Genomic DNA, 15,331 nt, shown 5'->3' with positions numbered 1-15,331 from the left:
TCTCTATTTTACGCTAAGAAAAAAAATATATCTATAATTTATTTATTGATATTTTTTACAATAATTAGCCAACCAATTTAGGCTCCTTAAATTTAACTTAGTGAAGAGCTAATATAAATGCAAGATAGTATTCAAAATCAAGCTTAAAAAATTCAAAGCTGGTGTCACACAGTCATAAGTAGAAATGCTTGTTTGGAGGTTTAAATTAAATAGAGCGAATATTCCCTGAATCGGTAAGTAAATTTGTGTCCTTTGTAAATAGTTGAAAGCATTATTTTATAACGTATATTTAAACACCTAATTTTTTAGCACTTTAAAGCCTTAGTCGCTAGAGAAAAAAGGCAAAAAGTGACTAATTGGAATCCCCGTTCCTATTATTCCACAAAAACTGAAATTCCATCCGTTAAACTTATTTCCCCAAAATTTCATCGACTTCTAGACTTTTCGGGTCAATTACTCGCGCTCTGTCGTTATTAATTTCCTGATTGCTGATTACGCAATTCCGAGAATTCCAACTCCGTCGGATCCCTCGGAATCTAGCTGCAATTCGATCCGTGGCCAAGGGACTCTAGTTTCCCATAGTTGTTGATTTTCCTGTTCCATGACGTCCGTTCATGGCTTCCTTTCAATTTTAGCACAAAATAAATTCATTTTATTTGCATTTCCTGTCCCACACAAAATGGGCAAAGAAATAATAAGAGAAAAAGGGGGAAGGTCGTTCTGCAGGTCTGCTGTTCTTTTTCCCACCGAAGCCATCGTGAGAATTTCATGAGTGGGTGCGGCGATGTAGTGTGTGTTGTGTGTCTGGTCAAAGGGCTTTTCATACTTTTGGCAAAGATCATTTTGAAAAATAAGGAAATGTCATAACATAAATAACGAAAATAAAAGTAATCTTTATTTAAAAAGAAATTCATATCAAAACATTGGGAATAAATAAATGCTCATTCTGATTATTATAATTTGATACAAAATCTCTCCATATTAAATTTAAGAAATAACAAAAATTAACAAAAAATTTGTTACTAAAACAAATGAAACTGACGTTTTAAGTAGACTTGTTCTTCTATTTTTCCCTTCAGATTTTAATGCATATATTTTTGTTAAGGTTTCTGCCAATATTTGTATAAGAACCAATGCATTGTTTGCTTTGAATTATTTGAACAGGATTTAATAAAGACTTTTTAAATCAGTGAAACAATTTGAATGGATTAAGTAAAAAATAGTCATATTTTAAAAATAGTTATTATTGCCAAGTTAAAGTTTATCCCACTATTAAAGTTAAATCATTTCCACCACTTAAAAGCTGAATTCGTTTTAGTTTCCGGTTCCTTTTCCATCTTCAAAGTGTATTCCAAATTAAATTGAGTGCTTTAATGAAAATTGCAGCCTCGTCATCCGAAATTGGTTGAACAGCCCAACGTTTAGTTTGACTCTCGCCTGAAAGGCAGGTGAAACGAATGCATTCAATGGCCAATGGTCAATGGTTGATGGTCGAATGGTCGATTTCCAGGAGGCAGTTGAAAGACGACCACTAAAGTCCGGTTCATTGGATACGCGTTGCCTTGCGGTGAACTCTCTGCCCAGTCGAGTGCTATGCATCCGGGATCACACACCTGCAAAGATACACTGAAATCTAACGATACTAAATTTACGAGTTTTTAAACAATCTTTTAAGGATACGATTTTATTGAAAAATTAAACCCTTTTATTTTGAAGAAGATATTAAAAACAAGTTAAACTTTAGCCATCCGAAGTCTACAATCGCTTGTTTTGGTTGCCATTATTGAGAAAAGAACTTGCATATTACTGTTTATTTGTTTATATTTCTGAATTTGTAATTGTTGGTAAAAATATTCAGGTCAGTTATAATGCTTATGAACTCGTTACTTATGTTTTTTTTTTCTAATTTATTATTCAGACAACTATTTAACAATCTTAAAACCCAATTCCCAGTAATATTTTCATTCAGTGCCGCAGTTTTGAGTGGTGCTATGGTTGGGTAGTAAAAAATTGCAAAGTGCATTCAACGAGCAACCGTGTTAGCCACCGACGAGGCCAACACCTTTGGTCAAACGGAAGGCGGGAAAATCGGTGTTGGAACGTGGGTGGGTGGGCGTGGCTGGGTAGCAGTTGCATGTTTGTGTTGTAAATTAGTTGTCCTAGTTTGCAATTAGTTTGTGATTGCATTATTTAAGCGTAATTCGGCGGCGGACCGGCAATTTACTTGAACCGAAATCTAAACCTAAACCAAAATCGAAAACAAAACCAAAGGATGCAATATTTCCCACGGATGGATGCATGCAAATTGGACACACAAGTGCGAGCGGTTCTCGATTCAATTAGTTATGAGTTCCGTTTTCGGAACAGGTCAGGTCGTTAATCATCTGCGTAATGGATCGCCTGGACTTGATTGCTAATCAATATTTGATTCGATTACCGGTCAGCTTACTGTTCACTAAACAGTCGTTAAAGGAGAGTGGATTGGGGTTCAATTTGTAAAATATGTAGGGTCTTTCATAGACATGTTGTTTTGCTTATGGGGAATACAAATTTCAATTTAAATTACAATTTCAATAGAATTTTAATTAATTATAAGAAAGAGAAATTTCAATATTCTTAGCTTTAATTTTTTGTTTACCTTTTACCACAATCTTCACAATAAATATTTTGTTGTATTTTATGCATAATAAGACATTATGAATAACAATATTTCCTTCATATTTGTAACTTTCATAAATTAATGAAGTCAATACATCTTTTGTTTAGCGTTCTTTCAATATATTAATATTCTTTTAATATTATTTAAATAAATACTCATTATATGAACCTCTGTGTTTTTACAAGTTAACACTTTAATTCATAAACTGTAGTTAAACTAAGATTAAAATATTCCGTACCACTTCCAGGTATGTATAAGTAATTTTCGGCTTGTTGAATGTTTATAATTCTACGAAAACTTGGTTTTGCTTTTGTCTATTAAATTGCATTTACCGAACACCCCCAAAAAATTCTTTGTTTCGTTCCAAGAAAAATGTGCAATTAATTACTCTCCGCCTTTCTCTCTTAACCCAAAAAAAATAGTTGGATGCGATTGAGTTACTGCGTGGAAAAGAGCGGAAAAATTCCAGTGAAAACTCTGGCAAAGACCTTCGCCTCCGGCAAAACGGAGAAGCTGGTGTACACGTGCATCAAGGATGCTGGTTTGCCGGATGACAAGAACGCCACGATGACCAAGGAGCAGTTCACCTTCGACAAGTTTTACGCCTTGTACCACAAGGTCTGTCCCCGTAACGATATCGAGGAGCTGTTCACCTCCATGTAAGTGAAATTTACCCATATATAACTACATTTAATGGTATTTTAATGGTATATCTGATTGCAGTACCAAGGGCAAGCAGGATTTCATCAGTCTGGAACAGTTTATTCAGTTCATGAACGACAAACAGCGTGATCCCCGAATGAACGAGATCCTGTATCCTCTCTACGAGGAAAAACGCTGCACGGAGATCATCAACGATTACGAACTGGAGGAGGAAAAAAAGAAGAATGGTGAGAAGATAATAAAATAATACAAAATATGTATAACGTATAGAAACATTTTTCCATTGATTTGTTAGGTTAGATTCTTATCACGTTTAAGATACTTGAAAGTTGTGTGAAACATATATGAAAGCAGTTTACATAGTTATTCTATGGAAATTTGATTGCATTATAAACAGGCTTAAGTTTGAAGGCTCACGCTCTTGTTATATTGAAATATCTAGTATTAAAATGTATTTGGAGGCCTAAGAGGCTTTGCTCCATTTATATGTTATATAAATATAATATTTTTTTGATTACTTATAATAAACTAGAAAAAATGTATTACTTTTATAACTAGTAAAGGCAGAGTAAAACTTATTCAGAAAGTCTGACTTTTTATTAATAGTTTATGAACTCTCTATTTGTTCATAAACTAATTGGAAAAGTTGTGTTAATTGATATGAAGCTACTAAAACGACTACAACTTTTTTCGTAATTAAAAATGTTTATAAAAAGCACACATGCTAAAACATTTTGAGGGATTCAATGTACCAATGTGTTCGGAGAATTTAAAATAGTATATTTGTTTTGTTTTGTTCTTTTCTCTTCCTCCTACACTTAGTTCAACTATCGCTGGATGGATTTAAGCGCTATCTGATGTCTGACGAGAATGCTCCGGTGTTTTTGGATCGACTTGATTTCTACATGGAGATGGATCAGCCACTGGCCCATTACTATATAAACAGCTCTCATAATACCTATCTGTCGGGTCGCCAAATCGGCGGAAAGAGTTCCGTGGAGATGTACCGTCAGACTCTTTTGGCAGGATGCCGCTGTGTGGAGTTGGACTGTTGGAATGGAAAGGGGGAGGATGAGGAGCCGATCGTCACCCACGGCCACGCCTACTGCACGGAAATTCTCTTCAAGGTACGTGCTTTGGGAAGTCCTTTAAGAAGGTTGACTTATTGAAGGTTCAAGGTTAACTTATTCTCAATATAAGTAATACAGCATACCTGCTGTAATATTTATCACATTTAAAATACGCAGTAATATCTAGCACATTTAAAATAATACAAATAAGTTTCTTATTTAGCTGATTTAGTAAATTGGCACCAATTGACAATACTACAGAGCTTGTAGTTACATTCAACATTTAATAAACATTTTCTAATTTAGGTGACATTTTATTTTCTAAACCAAAAGCAGGTCAAACATGCCAAAAGCAAAATATATGTGATGCATAAAAGTTCATAATTGATGAAAAAAAAACTGTTAATTGAAACGCTCAACTTTTTGTTTGTAAATTTAAAAGTCTTAATTGTCAAAATAAGTCATGAAAAGTTGAAAATAATTTTGTTTATGTTAAATAAAATGTTTGAAAAATAAGTAAAGCTAATTTAAATAGATGAATCTAAAGTTTTTGACTGAACTAATTTAATTTAGATTTTGATAATAACATGGTTTTCGACTGCACTAATTTAGATTGTAGCTAGATGTGAACTGGTTTCGGAAATTTGATTATCAATCAAATTTCGTTTACCAATTTATATGTGTAGGTTAATTGTGATTTAATTGAGCAGAAATATCCTTTTCATAACATTAGTGTTTAGGGCAGTGTGTAATGAAAGGGAATATTTATTGAACTTTACAATTAACTTGATTTATCCAACTTGTGTTAACTTTGTAAATTCAATAGAGTGATTACCAATCAAAAAATAAAACTCCAGCCAAATAAAATTAATGCATTCATTTATTGATTTCGCAGGACTGCATCCAGGCGATTGCGGACTGCGCCTTTGTATCCTCGGAGTACCCGGTCATCCTATCCTTCGAGAACCACTGCAATCGTGCCCAGCAATACAAGTTGGCCAAATACTGTGATGACTTCTTCGGCGACCTGCTGCTGAAGGAGCCGCTCTCGGATCACCCGGTGAGTAGTGGGGATAGCTTCATCGATTTGTAGTGTATCTTTATTCCTGAACACACCCACTTTCTTAGCTGGATCCGGGACTACCGCTACCGCCGCCCTGCAAGCTGAAGCGCAAGATCCTCATCAAGAACAAGCGAATGAAGCCCGAGGTGGAGAAGGTCGAGCTGGAGCTGTGGCTCAAGGGCGAGCTGAAGACGGACGACGATCCCGAGGAGGACGCCAGTGCGGGCAAGCCGCCGGAGGCCGCCGCCGCTCCAGCTCCCGCCCCGGAAGCAGCCGCCGCCGCAGAGGGGGCCGCCGAGGGGGGCGGGGGAGCGGAGGCCGAGGCAGCCGCCGCCAACTACAGCGGCTCCACCACCAACGTGCACCCTTGGCTCTCATCCATGGTCAATTACGCCCAGCCCATCAAGTTCCAGGGCTTCGACAAGGCAATCGGTAAGGCAAAAGCCTTTAATCTAAATTCACATTTTGATTTTAAAAGTACAATTTAAAAGTAAAAGTACAAAAAAATAAATAGAAAATGTGAGACAACTGTGTGAAATGTAGGAATATATACTACATTTCTTAATTGATTATATATGTACACTTATTAATAATGCATTTTATTGTGTACACCCATACAGAAAAGAACATTGCCCACAACATGTCCTCGTTCGCGGAATCGGCGGGCATGAACTACCTGAAGCAGAGCTCCATCGACTTTGTCAATTACAACAAGCGCCAGATGTCGCGAATTTATCCGAAGGGCACGCGGGCGGACTCCTCGAACTATATGCCGCAGGTGTTTTGGAATGCCGGCTGTCAGATGGTCTCGCTGAATTTCCAGAGCTCCGATCTGCCGATGCAACTGAATCAGGGCAAGTTCGAGTACAACGGCGGCTGTGGCTATCTATTGAAGCCCGATTTTATGCGACGAGCGGACAAGGATTTCGATCCGTTTGCCGATGCGCCAGTGGATGGTGTGATTGCGGCCCAGTGTTCCGTCAAGGTGATAGCCGGTCAGTTCTTGTCCGATAAGAAAGTGGGCACCTATGTGGAGGTGGACATGTTCGGACTGCCCTCCGATACGGTGAAGAAGGAGTTTCGCACCCGTTTGGTGGCCAACAATGGTCTGAATCCGGTGTACAACGAGGACGCCTTCGTGTTCCGCAAAGTGGTGTTGCCCGATTTGGCTGTGCTGCGTTTTGGCGTTTATGAGGAGAGCGGAAAGATCCTGGGACAGCGTATCCTGCCGCTGGACGGCCTGCAGGCTGGCTATCGCCATGTCTCACTGCGCACAGAGGCCAACTTCCCCATGTCTCTGCCCATGTTGTTTGTGAATATCGAGCTAAAGATCTATGTACCTGACGGTTTTGAGGATTTCATGGCCATGCTGTCGGATCCGCGTGGATTCGCCGGGGCGGCCAAGCAGCAGAACGAGCAAATGAAGGCGCTGGGCATCGAGGAGCAGAGCGGCGGTGCCGCCCGAGATGCCGGCAAGGCCAAGGAGGAGGAGAAGAAGGAGCCACCGTTGGTGTTTGAGCCCGTCACCCTCGAATCGCTGCGGCAGGAGAAGGGCTTCCAGAAGGTGGGCAAGAAGCAGATCAAAGAGCTGGACACGCTGCGCAAGAAGCACGCCAAGGAGCGCACCTCCGTGCAGAAGACCCAGAACGCGGCCATCGACAAACTGATCAAGGGCAAGAGCAAAGACGACATTCGCAACGATGCCAACATCAAGAACTCGATCAACGACCAGACCAAGCAGTGGACCGACATGATCGCCCGCCATCGCAAGGAGGAGTGGGACATGCTGCGCCAGCATGTCCAGGACTCGCAGGACGCCATGAAGGCGCTGATGCTCACCGTTCAGGCGGCGCAGATCAAGCAGCTGGAGGATCGGCATGCCAGGTGCGTTTGCTACTTAATATTTTCCCAAAGACTTTACGAAATCACCACCCAAAAGCTTGTAGACTTTGGTTTTGTTCTTTTTTTTTAATTTTACAAATTTTTCCCTTTGCTTATTTTCAAAGTACAACTATCTGTTAAATTTCTAGTCGATTCGAACAAAATAGACTAATTTATCTAGTCTTTAATAATTTATTTTTTTTTTAATCCCTTATGTTGATTTGCATCTCATCTTTATTGTTTGTTTTTTTTTCTTACAGGGACATCAAGGATCTGAATGCCAAGCAGGCAAAGATGTCGGCGGATACCGCCAAGGAGGTGCAGAACGACAAGACGCTGAAGACCAAGAACGAAAAGGATCGTAGGCTGCGTGAAAAGCGCCAGAACAATGTGAAGCGCTTTATGGAGGAGAAGAAGGTTCGAGTCGCTTATCCCATCCTATCCTATCCAAAATAACCAACCGAATCTAAACAAAATATACATCCGCTCTTTCACAGCAAATCGGCGTTAAGCAGGGTCGTGCCATGGAAAAACTGAAGCTGGCGCACTCCAAGCAGGTCGAGGAATTCAGTACCGACGTGCAAAAGGTACTGAACGAAACTCGGCCGCAGACCGACACTATAACCAGTATTGAGACTGTACTTTAGACAACCACACCTGTATAGCTAGAGAGCGATAAACCGTAAACGATAAACGACAAACGATATAACCGATAACTGAAACGTGAAATGAAACAAAAGCAAACAAGAAAAAATATAACCAATACTGAAACCACAGTGAAGATATGCATCCCAGATACGATCGTTGTTGCTGTATCCCATTCTTATCGCTAGAGAAAGAGAGAGAGAGTAAGAGAGATAGAGAGTATCGACTGGGGATGCATCTTCCGATAATCGATAAACAATAACCGATCACGAACAAAAAACCCAACCTAAACGAACCCATCCGTACTAACCTGAAAAGTAATCGATCAGTCAGTAGCTGCTAATCTTTCACACTAACTGCTAAGATGTAATTATCTACTTTTTCCTATATATGTATTATATATTTATTGGTACATGTTAATTTTATTAATTCATCGTGTGCTCAACTTTTTTTCTTGTAATCAAGCACTGTTTTTGCGATCTTATAGAGGATAGGTTAGCTCCTTCATTTTGCTTGCATTTTTTGGTATGCACATCAACGTGGAATGTCTGATTGAAAAGCAGTCTTCATATAATTATATTGTTTGGTTAAGAGGTTTTTTTTTAATATAAAGAAACCTTAACGTTAAAATAGTTCCTATTAAAAGAATTACCAAACAAAATAATACAAATAACATATTGCTATTGTCATGTTAAGAGTGATTCAAGAATCATCTCTTGTACTGATTACGAGGAGTATCGCCATAAAAAGAAACAAAAACAGAATTTTAAGTTTTTGAATGCTCTTTCTTAAGGTTTAATAAAAATGAAAGAGTAACTAATGTGAAAACAATGTAAGGTTATTAGGAATATGTTTTAAATATTTATTGTATTGTTTTTTGTTGTAAAACCTGTTTCCTGTATTGTATAGGAGCTTTTGTTGAGTTTGTTTTATGGCCAAATGCATTTCACTTGGAATATCTTTCACATTGGCATTCATATTATTTCTTGGTTGGCTTTATATGTTTCTTTGTATATGCTTTTCTGTGCTTTTTAAATTATATTTTGTGTACTGTGTGTTCAACTCACTGTTTCCCTAACCTTTGTCTCTGACTGTCCCCTTTCCAATTTGTATATGTGTTGTGTAAATAAGTTCTTGGCTCGAATCCTATAACTCCTTAGATCCTAAGCTCGCAGCTCTACTATCGAACTACTTTGTAGAAATAAAATATATGTATTATTTTATATATATATATATTATTTTATATATATATATATATATATTATGTTATATATATATATATATATATAAATTATAACATATCATATATATATCTCGCTCTCTGTCTCTCTCTCTTTCACTCTCTATAACTGTCTCTGTCTAGAACCCAACCTGCCACGCCCACCTAACGCCTTGTCATTTATCGTTTGCTGTGTCGCCCTATAGCATAAATGCCAAAATAACCGAGATAAAACTAAATAAAATTCTATATATTTTCTCGCTCTTTCTTTCTTTCTCTCTCTCTCTCCCTCTTTCCAACACACGTACACATGCCCATGCTCTGTCTCTTTCTGTGCCATTTAAACCACGAAAAATCACACAATTTGTTTACTTTTGCGAAATGTTTTGTATTTGCTGTCTCACACGCTGCCGCCTGTCATCCAAAAAACCCAACTGCCGCTTCAAAAAAAAAAAAGCTAATGGACATGTACAAAATCGAGGAGGAGGCCTATAAGACGCAAGGAAAAACGGAGTTTTATGCCTAAGATCATACCAGGTCAAAGGTGAAAAAAAGGAGAGCACTGCGATACCAAAACTAAAAACTAAAAAAATGTTGAAAAACACTATGAAAGAATGCTGCTGATCAAGATGAAGATGCTAACATATATACTTCTTTGTATACTGTATTTACACACTCATGCAAAACACACACACACACACACACACTCGCCTACATCTAGAAAGGATTAACTTTACTTACATATTTAAATGTGTGCTCTATGCAAGAAGCATAAGCATAGTATACTTATCAACTAGAATTCAAAACTGGAAAGTCAACACTGTGCTTTATATTTATTTAAGATTCTTAATGAAGAAGGAAAAGATAAATGAAGAGGCCACACATAAGTGTGTCGTTTACGGGGAATTCCCCCCCCACTCGAATCCATTGTAATTTATTTTGAAATACCAGAAACAAAAAACTAAAGAAAAAAAAATGAATACCAAAAATCTTGAATGGTATTTTGTGCTAATAACACGATAACAACAGTACACCGATAAGTTTAGACCACATACAGTGCGTTTCAGGGTTATGGGAACTACTTTGTACTCCCCTAAGCGGTGGAACACACTGTACTCATGCATATACACACAACACCACACATACACACCCCTACTCCCAAAATAATCGTACGTTTCAAGTGAACTACTTACATGAGTTTCCGATTCTCCACCTAATAGCTTAGCCAACTAACTAACTTAACCAGTAAGCCGAAACCCATTAACCAGCAAAGCAATCCAAGGAGCCCACAATTAACACCCAAAAATCAGTCAGATCTATGTATTTCATGATATATAAACATAGAAGTTGTAGAACTTTTTTTTTTCAAAAGCATTTATTTTGCAAATACCTAACGGAAAATAAACCCTCAACTGCTCGAAAAAAGAATACTATTAATAAAAAAAAAAAAAAACCTAAAACAACAGCACTCACAGTCATGAACGATGAAACGATGCAGAATAGTTTGTAAAGTAAATGTTATAAAACCTAAGTATTAAATGTGTAATTCAAACAATGAAACACCCCTACCGGCAGTTATATATACAATACACACACCACACATCATTTTGGGCGGAGAACGCCAAATCGAAAATGGTTTAACTAACTTTACATGAAATGTGAAATTTTATCCGCTCCGTATTAGTTTGATCTAATTTGTAATTTTTAACCAAAAACGAGATAAAGATTTTGCGAATTTTACAACCAGAAAAAGTAGCCAAAAAAAAATATATACATATATACACACAAAACAAAAACATGAAAACATGCATAGATCTAGTGAATATATTATACCAAAGTAAATGAAACAAACATGAACTTAAGATAGATTCTGTTTGAGTTTTCAAGACCGTTTATGTTGCACTCAAAATTTGCTGTTTGCATGTAATGTAGTTGTTGCAAAAATACCAAAAAAAAAAAAAAAAAGAACTATAAAAAAAATTAGAAAATTATATAAAAAAAAAAGGCAAAGAAAAAAAATCCACACATAAATTTAATTTCCCTTAAATTTTGAATTGAATTTAAACATGAATATGTGCCCTAAAGATCGATGTCGGAGAAAAGTTTACACTGTGCTATTAACGAAACGAAAACATTTAGTTAACTCATACAAGGTAACTGTACTAAATTATGTACTATATTTAACCTACGCCTACGACTATGTATTTAGAGAATTAATCAAGTTTTTGAATGTGATAAGCGGTTACATTTTATTACACGAAAGCAAAGAAAAGCCAATCCCAACTATTTTCAACCCCAATACTTTCGCCTTATCCAACACTATTTTTTTTTTGTTCCCTGAGGGCACGAATGTTGAAGATTAAAGGAGAAAATGAGTGCGAAGCTTTGTATGATATGTAATATAATGTGCCAATCCCAATGATAACCAAAAACAGAAGATGGAAGTGAAATGAAAAACGTCTAACTAAAAATCGCAACTAATTTATTTATTCGCATGTATGTATAATGTATACATTAGATAGAGGCCTAGCCTCTTAGTCGAAAAGCCCTGAATTCTGGCACACCCAAAAACCCTAGAAACACTTAACAACTCCAGGCAATATTGGCGTGGGTAAAAACTTTTCCGGGGAATGTATCGAGAACCTTCCGAATTTAAACTTATCTGAAACCAGGCTGGCTTTTGTATAAAATTTAACCACCAAATGGATGTAAAATGGATTTATAATTTCTTTAAAATTCAATGTAAAAAGTGTTACATAAAAAAAATGTTTTTTATTTTTATTTGTTCTTTTAGAAGTCTTATTGTTATTAAAACACAAAACCTCTGTAAATTTTGATTAAATATTCCAATCAGTAAAAAAAAAGAAGTGATTTTACCCAGCCAATTACCTGGATTTGTCTACACTTAAAAAAATGTGTCAATTTTTTTTTGTATTTCTTTGTTGTTTGTTTTTTTTTAATCTAAATAAGTTAGTCTATTAAGAAGCGCTAAAGCAAAACGTTTACAATATGAACGATTATGTAACCCACAAATTCGGGGCAACATTGAACTAGTTTGTACTTCTGTGAGAGCAAACAAAAAAACCCAGATTATGAAAAGCGATAGCCAGTAGCGAGATGACTCGAAAATGTATCTACTACCAACGTATTTATTGATTATGTTTGTGAGCAGAAAAATTAGCGACGTCTGCATAGATATGATTACAAGAACATAATTGTTATAACTATAGTTTAAAGAGGTCGCGAGCTGAGGTCGATGAAATTAACTTATATTTAAAATGCTGCGTATGAACTTATGATTATATACTATAAACTATATATTAAACTATTATGATTACCATTATTATCCTTATTATGATTATAATTACGATTGGCGAGTGAGTAACTTCAATTGCAATAAATTCTATTCCAAAGCGATTCTACAGGTTTTCCATTTGTTTGCTATTTGTTTTCATTTATCTCCACCACACTTTTTATTATTTGTTGGCCATTATTTGTGGCCAGCACTTAGCTCCCTCTATAAGAGCAATTATTTTATGGATTAAGTTTTAGCCTCATATCACCGCGTTCCCGAGAAATGTGGTATAGTATTTGAATTTCTGAAGTCCCACGCACGATGACAATTCTGCCCCTGTAAAAATTAGTTTAGTTTGTAATGGATCCTACCCAGTGTTAAGAAACAGCGAACTTTCGCAAGGATGATAAACAGAGATAAACGTTACGAGAAGAAAAACATAAATGTTAGAGAAGCATCACACACTATGCATTATATACCCAATATATACAGATACGGTTAAACGGATTTGGGCTCTCGATTGCTATAATTTCGATCTAAATGTGTTTGTTGACTTTATGGAACGAGCAGGGGAGCATAAACATACTAGTTGATAGACATTAAATAAAACTCAACACGAAAATTATTTGGGTTCCGTCTGAAATTGTAAAAAAACAAAAAAAAACAAAATATATAATAACTAAGAAGTTAATGGATGTTTTGGTGGTTATTGGAAATAAATCTTCAAGTGAAAAGCGCTGTTTGTGTTTTTGTTGGATGGATTTGGACATATATTAAAAATAATATTTAAAGTATTTATTAATCTTTAGCTTAAACCAATTATTGTCGAAACTTTACAATCCTAGTGCATAATCAAAAAAATATTAAAAGATAAGTTGTAAATTCACACGATTTATTTTATATACATTCACTTTATTATACATTTTTTTTTTTAACATACATACATACATGTAGATGTATACATATTTGCAGAAGTAATACATTCTTGTTTCAGAGAGCATTATCGAAAGAATGATACAAATAAACAATCTAACGACAATGCTTCTTAAGACATGAATGATTTTAAACAACACTCTTTTAAATCAACATCAAAATGTTAATGTAAAGTTATTTGTTTTTAAATGTATTGGCATCCCAATTGAGAACTATAGTGTTGTATAAATATTCACAGCAACTATGATTCCAATCACAATAACCAACAAATTGTATTAAAACGAAACAATTTATTAACCACTTGTTTGTTTGTTTCAACTTATTTGATAGAGAAGTCAGCAGTCATAACTACTTACTTGAAGTCGAGCGATTATTATATATACAAAAAACAATCTCTTGACCTTCAGTAACTAGTAATGAATGTTTTGTTTTATGTTGGCCTGGTGTTTTAATGTATGTATGTTTGAACCTGGCGCCTTGGTTTGCACAACAACCGCAAGTTCCTGCGCGACCGCTGCAAGGAGGCGCCGGGCAAGCACTTCGAGATCAACTACCCCTTCGAGGAGTTCCAGACGGGCAGGAACCTGCGCATGTCGCCCATCTATCCGCAGCTCAAGGCGGCGGGCGCCGTCTTCGGCCAGTCGATGGGCTACGAGCGGCCCAACTACTTCGATCAGCAGGACAAACAGGGTGGGTACGATAAAGGGCTATGGGCACAACCTTACGGAACCACTGTTACGTAGAAAACATGTCACAAATCATTGAGCAAAGAGAGTCTATTCATTGAATATTTTAATCATACAGTGAAAGAACTCACTTTGCCGAATCATAAGTACATACATATCAAATTTCACCCTAGTTAAAATATGTTAACTATTTCAGAGAGAATCTGTTGCCTATACTATTACTATAAACTAACTATACAACTGTTGCTTAAAACATTTAGGAAGATAATATTACCATTGATTTCGTCATTTGATTCACATGTCTGAAATATTGAAAGATACAGTTCATATGCTTCAAAAGACAAAATCATTGGAACACACATAGTCGATTTAAGGCAGTTTCAACGTAAATATCTGTTGCCTTAATATTTAAAGCCAAAATTAAATGGTATGTTATTTAAAACATTTAGGAGGATAATATTACCATTGATTTCGACATTTGATTCACATGTCTGAAATATTGAAAGATACAGTTCATATGCTTCAAAAGACAAAATCATTGGAACACACATAGTCGATTTAAGGCAGTTTCAACGTAAATATCTGTTGCCTTAATATTTAAAGCCAACATTAAAAGGTATGTTATTTTAAACTGACTATAAAACGGTTGCTTAAAACATTTAGGAGGATAATATTACCATTGATTTCGACATTTGATTCACATGTCTGAAATATTGAAAGATACAGTTCATATGCTTCAAAAGACAAAATCATTGGAACACACATAGTCGATTTAAGGCAGTTTCAACGTAAATATCTGTTGCCTTAATATTTAAAGCCAACATTAAAAGGTATGTTATTTTAAACTGACTATAAAACGGTTGCTTAAAACATTTAGGAGGATAATATTACCATTGATTTCTTCATTTGATTCACATGTCTGAAATATTGAAAGATACAGTTCATATGCTTCAAGTGACAAAATCATTGGAACACACATAGTCGATTTAAGGCAGATTTATACACAGACAACGCAATTCACCAAATTATTGTTAAACACTTCTAAATTTGATTTTAAAACGAAGTGAAATAGTCAACAAAATGTTAAAAGAGAACTTGAAAATTCACTTCAGCACACAATTGATTTTATATATATTCACACTTCATTATATATAATTTTTTAATATGTATTTATATAGATGTATACATATTTGCAGAAGTAACTCAATCTTGTTTCA

General features: G+C 35.9%; 1 protein-coding gene across 7 annotated transcripts in view; it reads left to right on the top strand.

Annotated features, from left to right (window-relative positions):
* LOC128260355 (1-phosphatidylinositol 4,5-bisphosphate phosphodiesterase) overlaps nucleotides 1-11,172 on the top strand; it is a 50,273-nt gene extending 39,101 nt beyond the window's left edge. For 6 of the 7 annotated variants that reach the window (XM_052993293.1, XM_052993296.1, XM_052993291.1 and 3 more), the window contains 9 exons: nucleotides 3,082-3,318; nucleotides 3,383-3,549; nucleotides 4,145-4,449; nucleotides 5,288-5,452; nucleotides 5,521-5,887; nucleotides 6,076-7,339; nucleotides 7,597-7,753; nucleotides 7,834-7,923; nucleotides 9,658-11,172. In XM_052993293.1, coding sequence (XP_052849253.1) covers nucleotides 3,082-3,318; nucleotides 3,383-3,549; nucleotides 4,145-4,449; nucleotides 5,288-5,452; nucleotides 5,521-5,887; nucleotides 6,076-7,339; nucleotides 7,597-7,753; nucleotides 7,834-7,923; nucleotides 9,658-9,726 — 2,821 coding nt within the window. In that variant the 3' untranslated portion in view covers nucleotides 9,727-11,172. Of the gene's footprint in view, nucleotides 1-3,081; nucleotides 3,319-3,382; nucleotides 3,550-4,144; nucleotides 4,450-5,287; nucleotides 5,453-5,520; nucleotides 5,888-6,075; nucleotides 7,340-7,596; nucleotides 7,754-7,833; nucleotides 8,348-9,657 lie in introns of all 7 variants that reach the window. The other variant, XR_008268132.1, reaches the window with a different exon arrangement.
* The last annotated feature ends 4,159 nt before the right edge of the window (nucleotides 11,173-15,331 follow it).

This window comes from Drosophila gunungcola (assembly GCF_025200985.1).
Source record: "Drosophila gunungcola strain Sukarami chromosome X unlocalized genomic scaffold, Dgunungcola_SK_2 000021F, whole genome shotgun sequence".
In the NCBI taxonomy this organism is placed as follows: domain Eukaryota; kingdom Metazoa; phylum Arthropoda; class Insecta; order Diptera; family Drosophilidae; genus Drosophila; species Drosophila gunungcola.
The sequence above is the reverse complement of the archived record's forward strand: the minus strand, read 5'-3'. Positions and strand labels throughout refer to the sequence as shown.